The 24,561-nt window shown below is 41.8% G+C and overlaps 2 protein-coding genes across 3 annotated transcripts in view; one reads left to right on the top strand and one right to left on the bottom strand.

The window, feature by feature from the left end:
* Positions 1-6,554: 6,554 nt before the first annotated feature.
* tm6sf2b (transmembrane 6 superfamily member 2b) lies at positions 6,555-18,343 on the bottom strand. Its single transcript, XM_070961280.1, has 11 exons — positions 18,282-18,343; positions 17,957-18,084; positions 15,883-15,986; positions 13,511-13,608; positions 12,876-12,979; positions 12,190-12,272; positions 11,648-11,772; positions 10,453-10,554; positions 9,876-9,968; positions 7,582-7,701; positions 6,555-6,912 (listed from the first exon to the last, which is right to left on the bottom strand). The coding sequence occupies exons 2-11, from the start codon at positions 18,034-18,036 to the stop codon at positions 6,676-6,678; spliced, it is 1,146 nt and encodes a 381-aa protein (XP_070817381.1). The 5' UTR covers positions 18,037-18,084; positions 18,282-18,343; the 3' UTR covers positions 6,555-6,675.
* A 2,697-nt stretch (positions 18,344-21,040) lies between these two features.
* Positions 21,041-24,561, top strand: part of sbno2b (strawberry notch homolog 2b) — a 60,189-nt gene continuing 56,668 nt past the window's right edge. For both annotated transcript variants that reach the window (XM_070960410.1, XM_070960409.1), the window contains exon 1: positions 21,041-21,291. The gene's annotated coding sequence lies outside the window, so the exon portion shown is untranslated. The remainder of the gene's footprint in view (positions 21,292-24,561) is intronic.

The following is a 24,561-nucleotide window of genomic DNA, read 5'->3' as shown; positions in this document are numbered from 1 at the left end:
GGATTTCAGGGGCTTCATGGATTTATAGGCCAATAAAAAGTTGGTCCAACAATGGTGAATTTGTGCAAAAATGATCCCACATCTAAGATCGGCTCTTTCCTTTTGCTGTGGGAAGTTATAATATCAAGCTTCTGATATGTCAGGAAATGGCCAATAACATGAAATCAAGGTTTTTTAGCAGCCCAGTCACTGAACCAGCTTCAGGGAGGCAAGTCTGTTTTCAAGCTTCTGAAACTCTGCATGCTTTTTGCTCCTCATACACTCAACAGTGAGATAAAGTGTTTAAGAACAGCATCACTGACACTGATGGCTCTCGCATGCACCATATGGGCATCTGATGCAGACTCTATGAGAGCCCTTCATGAGAATGACGGTAAAATAAGAGAGGCCCTTGAGATCACAGCAGCCGACGACGAGAGGAGACAAGACACTTCAGCGTGAGGCAGCTGCACTCTGTGTTGAACTTTTAAAAACAATGAAAGTGCACTGACGGCCTCATTATAGCATATGGTGCAGCTGAGATTCAGGTTGACGAGCAGCATCTTGTGGAACAAGGAAGTGAACCTGTCAATTGTTGTGCAGCTGTGAGTTACTGCAGTTTTGTGCAGCATCACTGTGAGAAGAGTTTACCAGAGTTTGAGACGTCTGCCCAGCCTCTCCCTGGAGCATCGCAGACCTATCAGTATGGGACGCAGCACGAGAGGACAAATGGGAAAAATAATGTGACGCTGAAGTGAAGCTTGTCAGAGAGAAATTCAAGGTCAACTATGTTAACATTGGCAGCTTGGTTTCAGGCCGGAGCCAACAGCTGAATGTTTTGCCAGTTGATTTGGTGTGTTAGTTTATGACATTGTTAATGATGCGCTGGTTACTCTAAAATGAAAAATATGCTCTACTCTGCAGGATTTAGACAAGGCCTTTGCAGTTCTCCAGTTTAGGGGAGCAGAGCAGAGAAACATTATCCTCTTACATGTCTATTACAAATTAAGAAATACACTCAGGCAACTTCTTCCAATATTGTTGTAGCATTGAGAATTAACCTGCTGTCTGGGAGGGAGGTCATTTTCTCAAATGAAACGCATAAGAAATTAACAGAGACCAACATGGCCCAGAGGCGTCGATCAGCAGTGATTCTGAGGATTTAAAAAGTCAGTTTGCCAAACAAAGCCAAGAAGAAAGAACTGATAAAATGTACGGATCAGCTATTTAGTGTTTGCATTGCATTGGAGCAAAACGTCTTCGTTGTAAATGTGCAAATTACTTTTTTTCCTGGAGATGCATGTATGGGCAGAGCTGGTTATGTAATTAAACATACCTACTGCAAAGGTCTTGAGTCATGTGGTCAACTGCTGCAGATAGGTACCCGATACTTGACACCCAAGGCTGGATTAACTTGGCCTGAGGTCCTGGGGCACAAATTAGGTGTAGGTTGGTCCCTTTTGACAAACACAGTGAACCTGGGGATTTTGGGCCCCCTTCAGTCCCAGGATCCAAGGGCAGTTTTCTTAGTTGGTAATCCAGCCTGGCTGCCAAGTTCAGTAAAGAACGAATGTTTTCCACTAGTGACCAATCAGAATCACCGGTCAAGCATGGTTACCTGCTTTTTACAAGTGGTTTGAGGCTCATTAGTTGGTTAATAAATGTACTAATTGCAACCATTAATCAGTGTTTTGTGCACTACATATGAAGTCAATACTTAACCTAACAGCTACTTTGATACTAATAGATAGAATCTACTCATTTATTAATGTGCACACTTGCACTTGTGCACACAACTGCTACTGCTGTTATTACATCCACTGTCACTGTTACTGTGACTGCATGTCTGTCTCTCTGTCTCTGTCTCTCTCTCTCTCTCTCTCTCTCTCTCTCTCTCTCTGACTGCTTTTCTTTCTGTCTGTCTGTCTGTCTGTCTGTCTGTCTGTCTGTCTGTCTGTCTGTCTGTCTGTCTGTCTGTCTGTCTCACTCTCTCTCTCTTGCTCTTCCTCTCTCACCCAACCGGTCGAGGCAGATGGCCGCCCACCCAGAGTCTGGTTCTGCTCGAGGTTTCTGCCTGTTAAAAGGAAGTTTTTCCTCGCCACTGTCGCCAAGTGCTTGCTCATGGGGGAATTGTTGGTTTCTTTGTAGATAAAAGAGTTTGGTCTGTACCAGCTCTATATGGAAAGTGTCCTGAGACAACTTCTGTTGTGATTTGGCGCTATACAAATAAAAATTGAATTGAATTGAATTGAATTGAATTGTGAGTTCATGATACTTTAACTGAAGCTATGTCATGCATTCATCCTTCATTCATTAGAAAGCACCTCTTCCATCACTGCACCGTGAATTGTTCAGTTGTACTTTTTCAGAGCCGCAGCCTAAAATCTCTCTGGAGTCGAATGCACAGCCGAGCAGACATCTGCAGCAGAGATCCCCTGTGACACCCATCATGGGATTACAGAGCTGTTTTTCAGTGGCCACATTTGATTTAAAGCCTCTGTCACACACACACACACACACACACACACACACACACACACACACACACACACACACACACACACACACACACACACACACACACACAGAATGCACTGCTAGCATGTGCAAGCAGGGGCGATGCCACAATTCAGCATGAAAAAACTGCTGAAGGAGAGTGAATTAAATGAGTCAGCCTCTCTCCGTCTGCCTGGTGGCCGATTGCACAGCGAAGTACGAGGGATAATTACTTATGAGTGTACTGTTACTATTGATGGGTTACGGATAGAGAGGAGGGTTACGCTGCTGTTTCAAAAAAGCTTTATCTAACCATATAAATTACTTCCTTTATCTCGGTCAAGAAAACACTGTTCATTTATTTGAGCGAGCTGCATGCAAAGCGTTATGTTACTGAAAAGGTTTGGAAGATACATTCAGCATTTGCAAATGACACTGCGTGGTATGCAGATAATCAGCTTTATTTTGTAAAAACATATTGACAATGGTCTCGACTGTCTCTCTCTTCTAATTAAATGCAAGAGAAACCTCTTAAGCGCTGCCTTGTGGTCATTTCAATGTGTTTGTTTATGCAAACAAAATTCATTTGATGTCTTTGTAAAAGACAATGATGAGAGCGGCGGCAGACTATTTACTGGGCCACCCACACAGAGCAGGCACACAGCAGCATCACTCAGCAGAAGAGAAACAAAGAGGATCAAGGAACGTAAGTAGAGAAGGGATGAAACACTCGCAATTTGGGCACACAGGATCAGTCAGAATGCAGAATGGCAGAGGCATGTCTTGTTTTCCTACTTAAACCAAGAAAGAAAAGCTGCCTTTTCAAAACCGAGATAGGCTGGCAGCAGACAGCAGCGGTGTGTGTTCGCCAGAGTGAGTGAGTGAGTGACAAGAGCTGCTGTTGAAGTATACATTACCTTCTGCAGCGCATGTTGGCACATCCTCTGCACTCAGCTGTGAGTAATGATCTGTGGTGGCTCCAGTGGTGTTGAGTAAGAAATAGCAACCATATTGTGGATTTGTCAAGTCCCCATCCTACCCACTCAAACCCCCACAATGTCTATTTCACACATGTGTGGGCTTACATGTGGACATTTCTAAATATCACAGTTACATAACGCTCCTCAAGATATCTTCAACATAAGAACTTTAATCCACAGTAATGTCTGCGCCAATCAAAACTAGAGGTTAAATTGTGGTGCATTTTAAAGGCCTTGCACACACGTGTCCAAACTCCAAAATAACAGGTGAAGCAAATCTAACAGGAGAAAGAGGGAGATGTCAATCCACCACAGTTTGGGCGGCACATAGAGTCCTCAGAGGGCGTCCAATCGGGCAGTCAAGTGAAATCACCTGTGTGTTTTGCACCATGGGTGTACGGGGCTTTCAGTAAAGTATACATCATATCCTTTATTTCACTCAGATTCTAGAAGCTTTATGTCCCTCTAAGACACCGTCTCAGTGAAGTGATGAAGTCAACGTGCTTGTTCAGAAATTATATATAGAACTGCAGCAATTAATCAGTTCCCTCACACAGTGTCATTAGAGGATAATTCCTTGCTTTCTATATCTATTGTTGTCACACTGGCAAAGAAATGTAAATTGGCGTGTTTATGAGACAACAACATATTCTATTGTTATAACTGTAGCTTTGGGCAGACGTCAAATACACAGTTTGCTGGTATCGCTAAAGTTTCCACTGCTTCTATCTCATCTCTGTGTCATCTGCAAACACGCTGAAAAACAGCGGCCTTGTTATGTCATCCACCGGGTTGTGTTGACGCAGTTCAGTGCAGGTAAAGTAAACAGTTTCTCACATTTATTCTCGCTCCATCTGGCAAACTCCAAAAGTCAACCATGTGCATTTGTTTTTGTGTGACAACTTGAAAAGAATAGAGCAGAAGGGTAGGAACAAGACAAGCATGTGTGCACAGCGTCTCTGAGAAAACTCAAAGATATTAATCATAAATTCAAATGTTCCGGTGTCAGGTTGGGTGTTTTAAATATGTGTCTGGTTTGCACACAGAGCAGACTGGTTGTAAAATAATATTCAGGCAGAACACTGAGCATTAACCTTAAACACAATAACACCTGCTCCTTGCTTTTATATTACTCTTACCATTAGTCTTCTGCTCTGTGTGCACCTTTGTTGATTTGTGTGCATCATAAGCTGCTGTAAATATTTTCTTGACCATGTCTCTCTTACGGTGCAGTCTGTCCCACTCACCACATAATACATATATGAAGCCAACCATCAACATGCAATTTGCCAGAGTCCTTGAGCTACAAGGTAATGGACGGGTTCAATAACCTGGTATGCTTTCATGCTCATGCATCTCCCTCCTCTCACTCAGCGGACAGCTTCTGTAATCTATGAAACAAGACTAACGTTGCGGTTGAGTATTTTTGCTCATGAATGTCTGTAATGTTTGAGTGAAATTACCCAGAAGCGTCTAAGTGGCAGCCATGATGAGAGCTGGTAAAATTCTCAACATGTTAAGGAAAAGTGCTTCAGTGCCTCCTTTCTTATCTCCTTGAGCATAGGATGCACTGTACCATCCTTTGCGAAAGGAAGGAGACAATGCCGTTACACAAGTCCTTGCAGCGGTAACATTTAAAGAGACCACGGCACGGCACTGGATGCACGGAAAATAGATATAAAAGATGACATTGATGAGGCTTATTGGACTGATGCATGTCTGAAGACACAAAACCAGACAATAAATACTACTTCAGTACAAGTGGTTAATGAGAATTCAAGAGAGAGACTTCTTCAAGCTCGGAGGGCTATCGCATTATGTTGGAAAAGTATGGACGCTCCATCACTGGAAATGTGGATAAAAGAGCTCTCGAGCAGCGTTGGACTGGAGAGACTGACATATGTTGCTAAACAGAAGGACTTTGTTCAGCTCTGGGAACCATACATAGCTATCATCAGGGACATGAATATGGACCTTTTTCTAAAATGAAACTGTGGAAATCAACCCTTTGTAAATTTAATTTAATCTATTTTGTCTACTTGTCATCTAGTTTTGGTATGGTCAGACGGCATGGGTAAGTGTGTGTATGTGGGATGAATGTGTGTTCATGTTACTGACTGTTTTGGTTCATAAAAAATTACAATAAACATATTATGAAAAATAAATAAATAAAAGAGACCACAGCAGATCCACACACATAACATCCGCTGCTGCGTAATTATGTAGTCTAGTGTAACTGTAGTCAGATTCTCTTTTTCCAAGTCCTCATGATTTCTCCTCCACATCTTTCTTTGACCTCATAATGTGTTTTCTATCAACGTCAAGGAAAAGTGTTTAGGAAAATACACGGGACCCTGATATCTGTGAGAATGCAGGCCTACTTACAGCAGTGCCCTGAGCTAAATGCTAATGTCAGTGTGCTAACATGCTCACAATGACAATGGTAACATGCCGATGGTCAGTAGGTATGATGTTTACCAAGTCTGACAAATTAAAATTTAGACTTGAAGCCAGCACTAAAGGAAAAGAGGACCTCCAGAGTTCATTCATTCAGTGTGAGGCATGTCTGCACCACATTTCACAGCAAAAAGGAAAAGTCAAAGGATCACCAAAGTCATTAGCATACATCATCTGGGAACCATGAATATCTGTATCACATTTTTGTACAAATTTATGGACTTAATTTTAAGATCTAAAGAATAAGTGAAAACTTTGACCTGCCGTTGGCTCTAGATCATGATAGTCATCAGGATTCATCCTCTTGGTAGCGTGGATGTCTGTAGTAAACTTGATGGAAAACAGGTGCCAAGACATTTCACTACAAATCAGGGCACCACCAAATCTTTGGAATTCATCTTTTAGGCACCCTGAATGTCTGGGCCAAACACGTAAAATAGCTGTTTAGATATTTCATCCTGGATCAAAGTGGGCCAACGGATGAACTGACTCGCTGACACCGGCATCCCCAGAGCCATGCCAGTAGCATGGCTAAAAATATCGTCATACAGACCAACCACCAATCAGCTGTTTTGCTGTTTCTGCATACATAGTGAATCAAATCCGAGGACAACCTTTAAATGACCACAGAATCCAAATATGTTTGAGCAAAATAATCTTGTATTATGGCATTTTGAAATATGACATTTGAAATGAAACGGCTCTTCATGAATCATCAGATAAGCAATTAACTCCAAAGGTCAGGCCAGATCAGGAATTACCACTATTTGTCTTTGTACTTGGTGTCTTTCTCCTCACTGTTGGGCAAACCTGTCTGCCCGGGAAAGGGGGCGATCTTCAGGAAGAAATAGGGGTTACTCTGAACCCTCAAGGCCACCAGGATAGGAGTGGCTGCATAGAGCAAGTTAGCTGCCAGCACAGACCAGAAAACATCATTTGGGATACGAAACGGAGCTGTGGTACGAGAGTGGAGGGACCCCCCGATGTGGGCCCACTGGCACTGGAAAGAGACAGAGAAAGCAAGACAAAAGCTAGACTTTATTGTTATAACATTGGACATCGCCCCTATCAGCACTGACACTTCCACTATTGCCTGCTGTGGTCTGTTTTTATAGTGATAGGAGGTCATTTGAAATCTGTTTCTTTCCACAAACCCTCCAAAGGAATATCTGAGAGGGAACAAGTTACCTGGAGTCTTTCTTCCACAGTCATTAGTCGACCGTTAAAATATACAGAAGATGATCCTAAAGGGGAATATGAACCACTGCACAGGAGATACATAGACTTAAAGAGATGGAGGGTAGATTTAATCAAGTGCTTCCTCATGGTTCATGGTTCCAATCTTTCTGTCAAAGTACTATGGGAGTAAGCAGCACCAGTTTGTTTATCTCAGAAAATATGCTTCAAAGGATAAATGTGGTCCAGGTAATTATTAGCAGGATAAGAGCTCACTATAAGGAGTTTAATTGCAGTGACATGTGTCAGACCTCTTTGAGCTGAACCCAAACTGCTGATGAAAACTTCAATCAATCAGAGCAGTAATTATCACAAAGACTTAATGCAATGCAATGAGCTGTCAGTGCAGCCCACTTCAGTATGCAACAGCTGTGTCCCAAACTATGTATTCAGAGCCAGTTTCAGTTATTGATGTTTGTCTTCACGGTCTTACCTGGATCATGGCTCCGGCGAGGAACACAGTCCAGTCTGACATCCATGTGCACCCGGGCCTGAGGAGTCCGTAAACAAAGGCACCCAGCAGAGGTAGTCCGTAGAAGAACAAGTGCAGCATCTATAAAACAAACGGTAACACTTCATATGAAGGTACACATACTCACACTTAACTAGTTCCTTATATTAGTAGCATAGCGGCTCTTAATTAGTCATTATAAAGCATCTATTTATGCTTTACTCTGCACTATTCTTCTGCAGTTTTCCCACAATAACCTCCTAATTACTGCTTATTGATAGTAAGGAAGTTATTGTACATGAATTATGATTTTATAACCTAACCCTTAATAACCCTGACCCCCAGAATAAGGCATTAAAGGTCCTTTATAACATCTAATGAAGAGACAATATTCAACGCAATGATAAGCAACTAGTCAGTTGTAAGTATGTGTACCTTAATATAAAGTGTGGCCAAAAAAACAAACAAGCACCAGCATTTTAGCTTAAATATGTTTAAATATTTCGAGTTTTTCTTCAACCATTTGAATGACATTAACCTGTGTTTGACAGCATATGTAAATTCTGTTGTTAAAGTATATACAGTAGCTGAATTGTTGGTGTATATTACTTGGTATACTCCAGTGAATAGGGATTATGGATCCAGAACATTGTGTAGAGAGACTTTCTCCTCCATCACTGTCAGTCTATGTTGTTGTTGGGTCCCGACCAACGCTCCAGCAGACAATTAATACAGTACATCCTGATTCTCCTCTGGCCTGCACTGCACTTCACCGACTCACACTGAATACAGAAGAGGGCTGCTTTGAATGTGGAAATACAAACACCCTCAGAATAATTTGCTGCATAAAAGTTGCACTGCCAGTCTGGAAAAGTACTTGAAAATTCCAGCAAAAGTAAAGGAAAAGTTAACAAGTATAAGCAGTGAAATATAGATAGGTATCAAAAGTAAACATGCTCAGCTTTTTCTCTCCTAGAGTGTAAAATCATTAAAGTTTTAAGAGTGTTTGTGCTTCAGTGTTTTGATGCTCCAGGTGCTCCTGGGTCCAACTTCATCCAGCTCCCGTGATTCATTTTCTCGCCTTAATCTAATCTCATGTTGAATGTGACATTTTATTCTGCAATGTGACAAGTAACTGCAGTCATAAGATAAACGCAGTCGGGTAAAAAGTACAACATTCCCTTCTGAACAACTAAAATGAGCTTTCACAAAATGGAAATTCTCAAATAAAGTCCCTGTATCTCTAAATTGCTTCAAAGTGCGGTGCTGGAGTAGTTTGCTCAAATATGCACCCTCAGCACAAATTACTACTTCCACACAAGGGTCATTACAGAGACCGTCTTGACCTTCAACTTAAAATATTTGGCGCATGAAAGCCAGTTTCCCACTTTATAAAACACTCAAATTATACCACTGAACAGTTTCTTTTCATTCTCGGTCTGAGGTCTGGATGAATTCTAATGAGTTCAGCCCGAGGCCTGAAAGCCAATCATACATGCCCTTCAGTCTTTTGTCGAAATGTCTCTTTAGTGCTGCCACGGTAATCTGTCACATATCGTTCATCATCATCAATGAATGAGGAGGTCAGTCACTGCAGAAACAGTGTGACCCTGTGCAACAAACTCGTTCCATTTCTTCACACCCACACATGCACACAAGCACCCGTGAATCAGTGCAACACACACAAAGATTTGCAAAGGCCGCTACCAAGACATGCTTTCACATGCAGCGCACACACCCTCCTCCCACCCAGTGCGATGCTGGCAGGGGGCTTTGGGCGAGGGATTAGCTTATCAAGTTCTCAGCATGCGGTTCGTCTGTCTGATCAATGACGTGCAATTGTGCCTGGACTGCAGCCCCGACAAGGTCTTTGGATAACCTATTGACAAAGCTGTGTACGCTGAACAAAACACAACAAAACCCACAGCAGTGTAGGGTCAGCAGGAGAAAATAAAAAGGAGAGGAGAGCCACCGCCAGTCACAGTAATAATCTGTTATCCATCTTACACAAATGAAAGAGAGAAACAAAGATGCGCTGGCCTCTCAGCCCTTGCTCATTGTTGCTGTAATGATGAAAAATGGCTCTGTAATCAGCTGCGAGCTAAAAGAGTGGAGGCGATAAGGGCAAGCTTCCAGCACACTCACAGTGATATCCATGAAAGCAGAGGTCCATTATGTGACTGGTTACATAAAGACGGCCAGAGAGCAGCAATCAGGTGCCGCTGCAGCAGACACAAACGCTGAGTGTGAAGGCAGGCAGAGACAAAAGCACTAACCATAACTCTGGGGTAGCCCACAGGATCCTTCAGGTAGGGTTCATAGTGCTTCAGGTAGATGGAACAGGCTTCGAGTGGAGAGTCCAGAGCCACCTACAGAGGGCGGACAAGATAACGGGAACACCTCACAAACAGCTAGCTCAGCTGTGGTCAAAGGTAACAAAATGCACCTGCAACCACCTCTAAAACTCACTATTAAACTCCAACATGTCTTATACACTTGGGCTTTAATGCAGCTTAAAGGGACTCGGTTGGCGATACTTGATCATGGTTTGCCTGTCTTCTTGTCAAACTTCTCCTTTTCACTTTCTAATATTCCTTTATTTGAATATGAAATGTGTAGCATACTAATTACATTGAAATACACAGTTCATATGTCATTGCCCTTCAAAGTAAGATCCCTTTTAGAAGATTAGTAAGTAACAAATGAATGCATTGCTTGCTAAAGAAATGCTATTTAAATGCTTGACTGGACACACAACTCTGCATGAGTAAGATCTGACTACATGACTTTTAAAGCTATCATTACAGCCTCGCCCCAAACTCTCTGCAGGGCATGGATGTAATGTACACTCACCAAGCCTCTGAGGGCGGTGAAGGCCATGGCAGCTAACAGGAGCAGCACCAGGATCAGATCCAAAGGACGCCAGATCAGCTTCATGCTCTGAGCGTGCTGGGCCTGTGGGAAGATGTCAGCACAATGTGAAGTATGGAACTGGTTTGTCAAGGTCGTGGCTTCTCAGCATGCTTTCACGCTCACTTTGATGTAACCTTTGTTTCTACATGATATATATAAGAAATGCATAAATACAGCTTCTCTCTCCAGGTTTTAATAGTCATTAAACCTGCATGAACTGTTTTTTTGGGGCACTTGCAGGAACAGGAAACAATCTGAAAACACAACATTTACACATCATCACCATTTAAGTCATATTTTACACAATGTTTGTGCCCACCAGGTGAATGTAAGTCCAATATTCGCTGGTCACCACCAACTCCTAAAGGACACATCTGGCTCTTGAGCTGCTGAATCCTCCACTGTGTTAACTAGCCAGTTGTTTGTTTGGTGTTTGGTGCTCTGTGGGTAGCGTACATTTGATTCATTTGAATCCTTTAACTTAACGAAGCCGCCTGCTGCATCCAAACATTACACTTACACAAAACGATGAGCTGTCCTACAGTGAGAGGAAATGTAGAGGTGGGTGATGATTACCTATGAGTTCATCACCACAGGTGACCTCGTTCACATATGAGCAGTCATGTGAGTCATTGTTGATATACAAAGTATTGATTATAGCTGCTGTACGACAAAGCTAATTAGTTTGAATCATGACCATGGTGGACTGAGGCTAAATTAAGAGGCTAAGGGCGTAAAACGATGTCTTAAGATATCTTGGTCAACCATTCAAGATACCCTTGTCGAGACTGACTCAGAACAATTACTGGATATTGTGATGAGGAAAAGGAAGTGGCAAACATATATGTAAATTTGGTAAAACATTGTAGCTCCACTTGCTAACAAAGTCTGACGATCCTCCAGATTCAGGTGCGCACACCACAAACTCCTCCCATCACTCTGACTGTGCCACTGGAAATATCAGCAGCTCATAAAAATAAATGAGTGAACTGGCTGCCCTTTGTCATCTTTCATGGTCTGGATCATTTCAAGCTGGACTGTGCTGTTACCCTGATTAAACATATTCAGCAAACACGGCTTCTCCAAACCTCTCCACTTTCATATCAGGATCTAACCATTCTTGTGTTGGACTTACATTGTATCCACCGATCAGCGGTCTGTCCTTGGGCCGAGTGAATAGCGTGACTGCTCCCCATATAGGCGTCAAAAGGAAGAGGAAGTTGAGCCAGAAGGCTGGACGGATCTCTGATCCGTATTTACCTGCCATATGGAAAAGGAGAGCCTTTTATCAGTTTGTACTCACCCACATGAAGACATACTGTAAACACCTCAATGTAAATCTGTGATTAAACTTGCAAAGAAAACCTCCACAGGGCACTTCAGGCAAAAACACACAGTACAATATGATAATAGAACAGAGAGAACAACACATTGCCTGTAGACGAGCTTGATCTCGTGACACTTATGTATGCAGTTTGAAATGCCAACAACAGATGCTTTTAAGTCTGTTTTCTGCTTTGTTCTGTGGGTTGTGACAGCAGACGAGGCACGGGGCTGCTGCGTATTTTGTTGGCAGGCTGAACTGTGACACTGACGCTACACGGCCATGCAGATGTTCACTTGATTAAAGCCTGTCATCACGGGACTTGTAGATGGGGAATGGAAGATGAGGCTCACCTGCCACTATCCCGGTAATAAACACGCTCATGTTGGCACACAAAGAGCCAGCCCAGAACAGGCCCAGGGTACGGTAGGCTTTCCTGGGAGAGGCACCAAAAAACAAGGGTGATTACACTACATTATAGCAGGTGAGATAGCTGATAGAAGTTTGTTAAAGTGTTCGTCAGTCACATGGCTCTGTGATGGTATAAACTTCTTACACATCTCCCAGCGGTAAAAAGCTGACATTGTTTAAAAGAAGATTTCATTTCCATGATAGCACATGCCCCAAGGCAGCGCTCGCTCTGAACTCTTGAACTCACTGACTGCACTTTATGACTAACTCACTCTGGAGGACCCTCTCTACTCTAAAAATACTGCTTTATTCAGGCCATTGTGTGGATTTTATGTGATAAATGCACTCAGCGGTGAAACGCTCGATTTCTTCAACTGCATTTACTATTTCTTTAAGAAAATCAGGTGTATGAAAGAAGCAGATCTGAAGCCTATTCTGTGCTGTAGAACATTTTAATCTCAGGACTGAAATGTATTACTGCTCCATTCAGACTTACATGCAGCTTCCATACCCTCCACTTAGATAGAGTACCACAGATCTCTGTGTAGTCACAAGAGGCAGGTGCTTTGTGATGGAAAGCAAGATAAATGAGCTTGATGTGATTTGAACTGACTTTACCATCACCCACCTGTCTGTTATCCTGCTGATCATCACCAGGTACATGATAAAGTGTGCTATTCCATCCCAGTAACACATCATGATGGCATAGGCTGTTCCCAGATACGGCTCTCCCTAAAACACATACATTACATGCATAGTGTGTGACAGCAGGTTGAAATGGAGCTTTCTGTACTTTGATTTATCCATCCATCCATTGTCTATACCCAACTATCCCTTTTCGGGGTTGTGGGGGGACCTATCCCAGCTGTCAACGGGCAAGAGGCGAGGTAAAAACCTGCAGCGGGGTCGCAGGGCAACATATGCAGACGAACAACCATTCACGCTCACACGTAAGGACAATTTTAGAGTCACCAATTGTGGGAGGAAGCCGGAGTGCCCGGAGAGAACCCATGCATTGCACGGGAGGAGAAAGGACCTGCCCAACCTGGGGATCAGACCAGCCACCTGCTTGCTGTGAGGCACGCGCACTACCTGCTGCACCACCGTGCTGCCCTACTTTGAGTTAGTGTTTCTTTAATCATTTCTGCTGTTGCCAGTGTAATCTTACAAAATTTGTTTTGAGTCCAGGCACAGATATTGTCCTCTTTGTGTACCACATACAAATCCTCATCAGTATTTCAGACGTGAGAAAAATAAACCTACCGTCTTCTGGTAGAATTCCATAAAGCCGGAGATAATGCCGTCATACTCCAAGGCACTCGTCAGGTCAATGACACAAGTAAAGCAAAATTCTGCAAAAACTGCAAAGACAAGACAACATACAGGGAAATAAAAGCATCTACCTGATACTGGACACGAAAAAATGTTTCATTTTACAGTCAGGTGTGTGTGTGTAGGGGAAGGTAGGCGGGGGGAAACTGCCACTTGCAGGCCTTGGGAAACCTTGACATGTTAAGCAGCTTTGTAAGCTTTGAACAAACGTCACTCAGGAGCCGCTGTGATTTTGAAAGTTTCATGTAATTACTCAATCTGTTTTGTCTGCATGCTTTGAGAAGTAAATACGCAGAACATCACGTCTCCTAAATGTCTGTGTGGCTCCCAATCTTTGTCCAGCTTGTTAATATTTCCTTGAATGGGGCTACTCATGGATTTATGGGACAGTTTGGGGAGAAAATAAAATTTAGAGCCATGTGGTCAACAGAGCTGAAATGTCCGTGTCCACATGTCAGAAGTGTAAGTGTGGAGCTGCACAAACACATGAGTAGCAAATAATACTCTTAGCCAAAAAAACGAACAAAAAAACAACAGACTATTCTTGCTTTTAAAGGTCCTTTTATCAAAGGTTCTAGTACCTGTGGGCTTTTTGCAAGAAATCTTGAGGACTGAAATTTTTACTTACCACAACAGTGTGTGCATGCACCAGCAACTCCCTTTCCAGATTCTCTGAGCTCACAGACTTCTTTTCAAGTGACTGACACGATCTTACCCTTTGACAGGCGCATTATTGTGGTTGCCAGGAAGGCAGGTTCGTGTATCACCAAGGCCATTGGTGGACTTTTTTAAAGGCAAAAATCTCACTGGTGAACACTAAATGTACCACAACGCTCCTCAGCTTATGAAAGCACTGGCTACGGCTTGTCTGGAGACTCTGAGGAGATGATCAGAGGAAATGTCAGATGGATCGGATCGTAACAAGTGGTGTGCAGACAGCATGAAATTTAACGTCACAATATAATTTGGGCACATGCAGGGTACCTCGGCTGTCTATCATAAACTCCTAAAGGATATTATAGTGGATGACATGCCAATTTAACTGTAAACGACTGGAAAGAATGTTGCCTGGGCTGATGACTCCATGGCTGATTCAGCGTGTGGGGTAAACAACACGAGGCAATGGACCTTTTTCTCCATGGCCACAACTGTGCACACCAGTTGGGGAGGTATGACTGTTTGGGAACACTCAATATGCATCCCCCGACTCCACTGATAACTATAGATGGACAGTATACAGTATATATTAGCACTACCGCAGCAGTGCTGACAGAGAAAAACAGAGAAAAAGGAGCATCCATCTGTCTGGATTTTACAGGATGTCATCATAAAGTGAACTGGCGTGTGTTGTATCTCTCTGCAGATACCACTGCTTAAAATCACTGGATCACATCCGTCCTATCTGTTCTTCACACACTCTTTGATCATGGATGCACATATTACACACGCAAGCACACACACACACAAATTTTTGTTTCTCCCGTGTACCAGCGTCTCTGTAATCCTCAGGATGACCAGATTTATCTCTGACATCTTTCAGGTGAGATAGCAGGGGGATTACGGCTCTCTATCGCTGAGAGGAGCCCGTCACAGCGTTGCCCTCGTTGTTGTGGTTCTCCTACACAGCACTCGCACTGCCTTGGGCACAGACTACCGACATATCACCTGGACTCTGTCCCACTAGCATAGCCCCTGGCATCAGCTGCAGGGATGTATTTGCAGGGAAACCCTTGGCTGGGAATGGAGAACATATTTGACCGATAGCAATACACATAACAAGGAACAACATGACACAAGCCACTGCAGAAAAGCTTAATTAACAGCGCTTGAAAGGTGCACATGCTGCAACCGTCACACCGTCAAACTGAGTACAAAAGGCCTTGTGGCATTCAGACTAAGTCAGTAGTGGAGTATGAATGGTATTATACAGGCAGTGGCTGTGGAGGGACTTTGCTTCAAGGTCGATCAAGAATTCAAAAGAATAGCTGAAAGGTTAAGTGAATGCAAGTGCCGTGAAGGTCCTTAGCTTGCTGAGGGTTGGGGTCAGTCATGCCTCAGAAACGTCTGGCTTAGCTTTGCTGTGAGCCTGATCAGTCTAAGCAGCTTTCAGCATATCAGGTGAAATCACATTCTACGCAGTTCATGTTTTCACTCCGACACAGTATGCTGCGGGCGAAGGTTCTGGAGACCCTTTTGTGGGTGTTGGAATCAGCTCCTGCACAATGCGTCAAAGTGATTAACCTCGTTGTATTTGGAAATACATTGCAAGTAAGTTGGGAAATGTTCACAGCTGTGTTAATTACCAAAGAATAAGACGTCTTTAGGTGGGTTGCCACGAGTGATGAGGAAGTAAAACAGAAACACAATCACCAACACGGCAATGCCAATCTCCAAGATCACGTAAGGCCTGTGAGAGAGGAGAAATTCAAGTGTAAGCTGATAAAATAACAACACATTGTCCATGTTTTAAACACAGTCTCTCTGCTGACACTGCACTTTAAGACATCTCCCTCCTCGAATTTTCTGCTCCATTCTCTTTACTAATTAGTTTCTCCAATGGAAGTTGTGCCAGTCTTTTCCGCAGTGGTAAATTAGTAAATGATGATGAATTGGAAGTCAGTGAGAATGATAATCGCACAGCACACCACAGTTAGGACTGGGCTGAAATAATGCACAAGTGTGAGGGGAAATCTGTGTGATATTTGCGCTGCACCCAGAGAGAGCAAAGGCACTCCTGTGTGCCTGGAGATTCCTGGTGAGATGGCAGTGTCACGTTGAATTTACCCTCCTGATATCCTGCCAACTCAGGTTGCCTTTTAAAAAACACACAGAGCACAAGCAGCGGCCTCATGTTTCATCTCAGAGCTTTTGAAAATATATTGTTGAGTTCGAAGCACCACTTGGTCCTGACATAAAATTCCAGACTGGTATTGATCTGATACAACTCCTGCAGTGGAAGATCATCCTTTAAAAATGAGATTAGACCTATTTTTCATTGTATTATATGCACTGGCTTGTTTTGTCATGGACAATATTTCCAAAACTTTATAATTAGCCTGCAAGTTTGAGCGGGTTGTCCTTTTTTTTTTTTTTTTACTGTCATATTGTATTCTTCTAGTATAAATTACAACAACTTTCCCTTGTTAAACTTTAGATCTGCAATATCCCACCGCTCATGGTTGTATGCCTACCAGTGGCTTAAAAGCACAGCTTTACAAAGGCCTAATCAATCATAGACAGAGGTGTGGGAAGCAGCGAGCTAAGGCCATGTTAGTTCAGCACTGCCCTCCATGTTTACTGGTCAAAGGTACCACTGCCTTGCACTGGAAAAGATTAATGTGCGTGAGGTATCATCTAGTAAACAACATTACATCCTTGGAAAACTCGCAATGTGTGCTCACAGAAGGAAAACAAATGCTGTGAGAGCAAAGGGAAGCTCCCTTGCTACCTCTCCAATTCAACACTACAGGAAGATTTATGCACACAATACTGTTTGTTTGCAGAGTGGGAGAGCACGAGGCATATTGTATGTCAAGCGCAATTTATCAAACTCTTCTGTGCAGTCTGTATTGATTGTCAATGTCCACACACTCAAAAAAGAGCCAGCAGAGATATTCACACAGGAGGAGTATAAAAGTCTGTCAGAAATGAGAAATATCATGTGGTGAAAAGTGTGAAAGAGGAGTGGAAAATGTGTTTTACCACTCTGTTTATTCAGCCTTTAGTGTTGTAGTATACAATCATCAACTGCAGACAATACTGTAATGGTAATATACCAATTAACAGGACAAACAGATAAGCCTTGAATAAGAAAATGATCCCTTACAGCTTAGAAAAGTAATTATCTCCAACATCATATCAGATTATCTCCTCAAATTTCCTTCTCTTTGCTCCTTTTTCATTCTCTTGCCCCTTCAAGAAATGTCAGGTTTAATCATTCAAAGAGTTTACACAACTAAAGAGACAACTGGCAAATACACTCTGAAAATCGTGGAATAAGTAGTGCATAACACAGTCAAGGATTTATGAGGTGGTCAGAGTCTAACAGAAAAATGGTTTGAGTTCTAAGCTTATAGTGTGCTCTAGTGGTGGCAAAGCATACTGTCTGTTATTCTGTGATACTGGAAAGATCACCTGCAATGTCGTACATTTACATCTTTGTACTTCTGCTTGAACTATGACAGTCTCGGTTGCATATGAATGACTGTTTGTATAATTATTTTTTGTGATTGTATGCTATTGTTTAAAAGTTATTAAAACAAATTCATAGCAATATTTAAAGTTTTTCACCCAAAAACAGAGAAATGTGGACCTAAGCAGTATACAGACTATATACAGAAGCTGAACAATAGGAAATCAGTAAATTTTATCACTTACTCTTGAAACTCAGGAATAGTGTTCATGGCATAAAGAATGCCAAGGGCAGAAAATGAAAATAAAAAGACGAAGGTCTCCATCTCTTCAAAAGCTGTTCAGCCTCCCTCCCAGCAGAATCCACAGCACTGCTGAAAACACAATACGCTTATCAGTTTTAAGCCAATAAAATCTGCTCCAGCAACAGCAATGTTAATATTCAATATACGTCAATATATCTATGAGAACTGGGGAAAAAATGAAATAAATCCTTTAAGTCAAATTAAATGATATGAATGTTGTGAAATAAAATTGAATAGAATGGAAAAGAAGCAGAGCAGGCTCTTACCGTCTGGCTACCCTTTCGGTGGATTAATCAAATTACAGCTGGCCTGAGGCACCCATGGCCTTTACTGGGAAAATAATGATGTGGAGACAAAGAAGCTTTTGGGAGAAAAGTTATGCAATTTGGTTTTGTCAGAGATTTACATAAGTCGTATTAGAGAATAGGCCCACATTCCTCTTTATGCAGTAACACACTTACAAATTATACTGATTCCTGTTCTACAGAGGGCTTTATGTTGCATGTTGAAATGTGTGCATTGTGTGCTGTCTATGGTAAACTCACAAATTCTAACAATGCTGTGTGTATTGTATGGATGTGACAGGATTAGATTATCTTCATGGAGGCCAAGCACCAAAAGGTTTTTGTGGCCTCTTTCTCCTTTTAATTATTCCATCTGCCATACGTTATGGACACTTCCCGACCTAAAACATCTGAAAATGTCCATCTATCAAAACATGTTTCAGTAGATCCAAAAGAGCCCAACAAAAGCAGATGGGTTAAGTGTTCCACAATTGAAACCATCAGTTTTTCGCGTCTTCTCCGAAGGATGTTTTGGCCTTTTGGCTCCTCCTCTGACCTTTGAGTGCATGTGCTGTACTATTTACAGTAACTAATTTGCTTAAGAGTCACAGTGAACAGCAGATGAATGGGCAAAGACGCATGAGAGATGAGCTGGAACATTGCTGCGGTTCTGTCAGGAACACTGTGAACAGTGAACAAAGACAGTAACAGGAAGTGGGAAATAATTGTGCTTTCTCATTCATGATCAATGGAGGCACAAATCCTCTTTGTTATGGCTCTGCTTTATGTGCTTTTGCTAGGCTCCTGGAATTACAGCCTGCTGCTTATATTCTTCAATTACTTTGCTCCAACAGCCGTGAAGATCAGTTCTCCTCTAACAAAGTGTTTGCAGTATGATTCCAGTAGGGCGCGCCATATTCAAACTAAAACAGCAGTGTCCTTCCCAATGAGGGGGGAAAAAAAATCTATGGAATTTGAGTTAGTTTTGAGATGTAATATCAGATATATGTATATATTTTTTTAATTTGAAATCTTATCAGAATTATCTCATTGTGTTAACAATTAGCAGATCACAGGTACTTGCCCTGCTGTTACTGCGTTGAACCAATTCTGATACAATGAAGCAACTAAAGATCAAGAGCAGTGCTAGTCTGGAATGAAATGGTCCTCAGTGATGAGCAAGCCTGCATTATAAAGGTGCACCTAAAATGTGCCAGGATGTGTTTCTACTGCTTTTACATCCTGTATCATCAACCAGCACCTTGCTGACATAACAATACAACAATATCACACCGGGCAAACAAAGCATAACCCTGCCACTGTCTTTCATGAACAACACCTTGAATTTGAACACACACGTGTGCATGCACACGCACGTGCACGCACGCACACACACTGCCTCTTTGCTTCCCACCACCCTCCTTTGTTGGGAAAAGGGGGGACTGTTATACCAGGAAAGCAGTGGCAGTTTGTGTTTGCTGGAAACAACTGGAGCTCTTCCAGCTCTGCCGTTCAATAACGTGAAATGGACAGATGGATGCCAAAATGAGACAGCGACCTGCAGGAGGAAGATGAACACATACTCTATTTAACATCTTAAATGAAATACACTTTCAGACAATAACTGTCTGCGGGGAAGAAGTCCAAGTGATTTGACTGAAATAATATATTGAAACAATAGTGAAACATATTTGATTTCAGTTACAAAGAGAGTCATACAACCAAAAATACAGAAAAACACATATATCAGATTTCTTAATCTTATTGTGCATTGGTATTACTTTGTTTGTATGCTATTTTATGCAGATGTGCAATGCTTTTTCTTGAATCATCTCTGATTTTACCCAGTGAGCACTTTTCTACATTAATTGGTCATTAGCTTTGATTGTCCCTGTGATCAGTAGTAGTGATAGTCATGGCAGCTGCTGTGGTATTTAAAGTGTTACGGGCCAAATTTAGGTCTGTGGCCTTTTGAAGTGAGAGGGAAAATAGTTGCAGGTCCAAATATGATTAGTGAGAAAATTAAATACTAATTAATTCATGAAAATTGAGCCTTAAACAATTTAGTGCCAAAATGTCTTTTAAACCATGATTTGATTTTCACCAGAGGAATCTCAGGGAATTCTGTCTGTGAACGTGAGGGTAGGCTATTTTTGGAGATTTTTAAATCATAATTTCCACCACATTCCCTGAAATTTCTCTTCAGTGATGCACGGCTTTAAAAATGGGCTTTCTACATGAATCGCTAATTTTACCTGTGTGTTGCAGCCTGAGGAGCTCTTCCAGGCAGTACAAGCATACTGTATCAATAATGGTTAAAGTTTCATAGAGGAACATTTTTTATGGACCTCTTTTCTAAAACGATTTGTTTGAAAAGGCCTGACTCACTTCTCAGATATGATAGCTTAATGGTTCAATTAATTCCAAAAGCCTTTCTGTGTTACAGGCTGTAAAATATTGTATTAATCAATCTGAGATTTTTTTTTTATTATTATTATTCATTTGTCTTGCATAGTTTAAAAAATACCAGCTAATAAATACAACAAGTAAGTAAGTAAGTAAGTAAGTAAGTAAGTAAGTAAGTAAGTAAGTACAGTACGTAAGTAGCATCAAGATTTATATTCTTGTAGACAAATTATGTTTTTTCTGAGCTCATTATTATTTGGTTATTTTTATATAATGTGTCATCTTCCATCGTTTTAAGGTACATATTCTAACTTGCAGCGCTGGTTCAGGTGAGCAGAACGTGATGAACTATTTATGGCCAGGCTGTTTTCTGCTCGCGATCGTCAAGCGGCCCTGCGCGTGACGACAGCGGCGGAAATATTTTTTCGCTATTCAAAATGGCACCGTCTCAATCAGGAAGTGGAGAAAACAACTAAGAAGAATAAGTTGGATAAAATTCCTTATTTCGGTTACTTTGACGCGAGTCTTCGTTTAAAAGCAGCCCGTTTGCTCGGGGTTTGGATTGAGAACAAGTAACACATTCACGGTAAGTGTAATTCGAGGATACTACGAAAAGGCAAGCGACACATCGGCAGTTGCTTTATAACGAGATGCGTTCTGGGCAGCCTCTCCTAGGCGCGCACGTTTTTGACGACGGGCTACGCCGGTTCTTAGGCGGCTGCCTTGAGTTAAACCCTATCATATGAGACGTTATCGGTAAACTTAGACCGAGTTGAGACCCTATCGAAACCATGGTAGCCGTGGCAAATAAAAATAGGCGCAGTGTTATTGATAACTCGGCATTACTACGCCATCGTCAAGCAAGGCCAGCAGCTAACAAAGCTAGCTAGTTACTTAGTAATAAGCTACTCTTTTGATAATAGCTAACCAGAAACTGATGTGACTTATCTAAAATTCGCATGCAAAGGTTATGTTTAATGTAGCAATATGCTCCTTTACGTGCTTGCTGCACAGAGTAAAATTTCAATTGTAAAAGTCAGCAAAAGATCGAAGATTTTCTCCAACAAACAAGATAGCTAGCTACGCTATTCAATTAACATACGCAGGCAATGTGCAAAACGAGCGTACCCCGCAGTGAGAAAACGACTGTTGGGCTAAGCTAGCCGAGCTAACCAAGCACTATTAGCTAACCAAAGTATGTCTTGTTTTAATCTAGTGTGGGACCTTTTTTTAACGTTATTTTGCCGTCCGTGATTTCTGGCCGAGAAATTTAAGTGGTCAAATGAGAAATGTCTTGTGGCCAACGTTAGTTTTCTTGCTAGCGCTTATTAAATGTACCGTTTATCGTTCAGCAAGCTAACAGTAGTGGTAGTAACACTGTAACAGAGATGTGGCTGCCTTCCTTTGTGCTGTGCGGTGACCAGTGTACCTCTGTACCTTTGCCCAGTATCAGGGTGTCCTTAGTGTGAAAACGTTACACAAAGTCCACAATTATATTTATATTTGAGTTTAATTTAAAGGCATTGACACGTACATGTGTTAGCCAAAGCTGAAAACAAACGTTCAGGGCACCGCGGATTAGTTGGGAGTGAATGCAGTTTCCACAATGCTTTCGGGGATGAAGCCCTGGTTCGTGCCTGTCGTGTATCGTCACTACATTCATAAACGAGATAGGAAAAGTTTAAGTCAACGTTGAAGTTGCTTGCATTCCCAGTAATCATCAACTTTGGTCGGGTACGCAATACGTGTATGCCTTCCCAAATGTTTTTCCGTGAATTATACGATATTGGAGCTGTCTTTGTAACAGTATAAGAATTCATTGCTTATCAAGCAAGAAGTGGACATGCTGTGTATATTTAAGTACAACGTTATCCTGCACTATGCCATGGTACAGCTATGATGTAACTATTATACAGTAAGAATTGAGGGTAAACATGTAACGTGCGTTTTCTTGAATGCCACGTATTTTAAGATAAAAATAAATATATGATCTAAAATGTTTGCTCAATATGTGACAGAAACCAAGCATACTGGGATATTTTAGGGTGACTCAGAAAACCGGAGGAGTGACCAGGAGGAAATGAAAATAGCCCTCACAAAGCTGTCCCCTCTAGTTCTTTTTCTTTCCTGCAATTTTCACTCTTTAGTTTCCACTGTGTCTGATGCCTGCAGCCAAAACTAGTCAGGCCTCACGCAAGCCTTGACATAGTAGGTTGCTGTGGTGGCTGGCTATTTTTCTAATTATGTTGTGCCCCCCTTGTTGATGGATACTGTTTGGTAACTGTGAAGTGAATGCTCAGTTCTTGTCCTTTACTCGAGTGCCCTTAATCCCAATGACATGGTCAGTGGCCTTGGTGTCATTTGCTGTTAGATCTCTCTTGCTGCCAGTTCTGTCTCTCTCTCTCCCAATATAGGCTTTAATAGCAACAGTCAGACTGTTAAAATAGCAGATTGTCATTCAGAAATACAGGGTAAAAACCACAACTCACTGTTTCTTGACATGATTATTAGCTTCATGTTTGTGCCACACTGCTGTCTTTTCTCATTTCACATTGTGTCACACAAGTGATAACTGTCTGCCCTGCAGAGACTCTAAGGGTCACAGCACACCTGATCTGTTGATAATGTGTTTAGAGCCTACAGAAACTGTAAGGATGATTACTCAGAGCAGAACAGCACAAAGCAGGATTAGCAAGTTGGTCAGACAGCTTTGGAAAAGTGTGAAGACATATCCTCTGAAATGTTCATTTTCATAAATGTTATCTTGAAGTTTTGTTTGATTATTCAGATAATTAATATCTCCACGAAATGGTGTACTCTGGATATTAGTATTTGAAATGCACCCTAGTGGATTGAAGTCAAACAGCCATGATCCATTGCTCAACTGTGGCTCATGCCCTCTGCTCTCTGTGACTTGGCCTCTGTTCTCCATCTCCCTTCATCTTTTCTAGCCCTTTTTTCTCCCCTCCACAATTGGTGCCAGTGATAAATCTCATTTATGGCCCATGGGCTGATTAGAGTGAGAGTGAAAAATGTGGAGTGGAGGAGGGGAATTGGGGCTAGGTAATACGTTTGATTCAGTTCCTGCTTTCCTGGAATCTGGCCTTCATTAGATAATAGTTCATGTATTAAACATAACATGGATGTTTGGTCAGAAGAGAGTGAAAGAAAAAATGGCAGTTGTTGGGAATACGAGACCGTATTGTTCATTTCTACACTGTGACAAAAAACAAACAGATCCTTTACCATGGACTGTTTGAGTATGCCATGTCCCAACTAGTATCCAGACCTGGAGGCTATGTGGATCTCTCCCAAGCCACATAAGAGCTCTGTAAGAGATGACTGAAATGCAGGAGAGCATGCCACTTTCTGGTATTCCTCCTTGCTTTGTTTTATGGTTTTTTGTGGAAAAGTGTCAGCATCCTTAGAAAGGCAAACAGTGATTTCAAAATGTTAGAGTCCACATTGATGGATGACTGAATACCTTGTGTGTCATTGTTTGACCAAAGATATTTTTGTGTTATGCCTTTTACGCAAGATAACAACGTCTTATGTTTGATGTCTTATGTTAAATTTCTTTTTGGGCAAGCTGTTAAACATACCGGGTTGACCATGATCCCAGGTTGGGTTGTTCATATATGTCACTGGACATGGGATTTTCCCCAGAATTTGTAATATGTGTATATAATAGAGGATGGGTTTTGATCTAGACCAGTGAGTCTGGGTGGGTCATGACCCAAATTGGGTCACAGACCCGTTTTCAGTGGGTAGCGGGCTGTTGCCTTGGCAAAAAAATAAAAAATAAATAAAAATGTTGAGAAAAAAATCTGCTTAATTTTGAAGGGGATTTTTAGAT

This window comes from Chaetodon trifascialis, chromosome 4, assembly GCF_039877785.1.
Source record: "Chaetodon trifascialis isolate fChaTrf1 chromosome 4, fChaTrf1.hap1, whole genome shotgun sequence".
NCBI classification, from domain to species: Eukaryota; Metazoa; Chordata; class Actinopteri; order Chaetodontiformes; family Chaetodontidae; genus Chaetodon; species Chaetodon trifascialis.
This window is presented reverse-complemented; position numbering and strand designations above follow the sequence as displayed.

Bases quoted from the DNA above. Each gene is read 5' to 3' on its own strand.
- tm6sf2b (XM_070961280.1), bottom strand. From the start codon at position 18,036: ATGGAGACCTTCGTCTTTTTATTTTCATTTTCTGCCCTTGGCATTCTT. The intron at 15,987-17,956 runs GTAAGTGATAAA...CCTCTCTCACAG, and splicing joins ACTATTCCTGAGTTTCAAGA to GCCTTACGTGATCTTGGAGA. The intron at 12,980-13,510 runs GTAGGTTTATTT...TATGTGTTTTAG, and splicing joins TGGAATTCTACCAGAAGACG to GGAGAGCCGTATCTGGGAAC.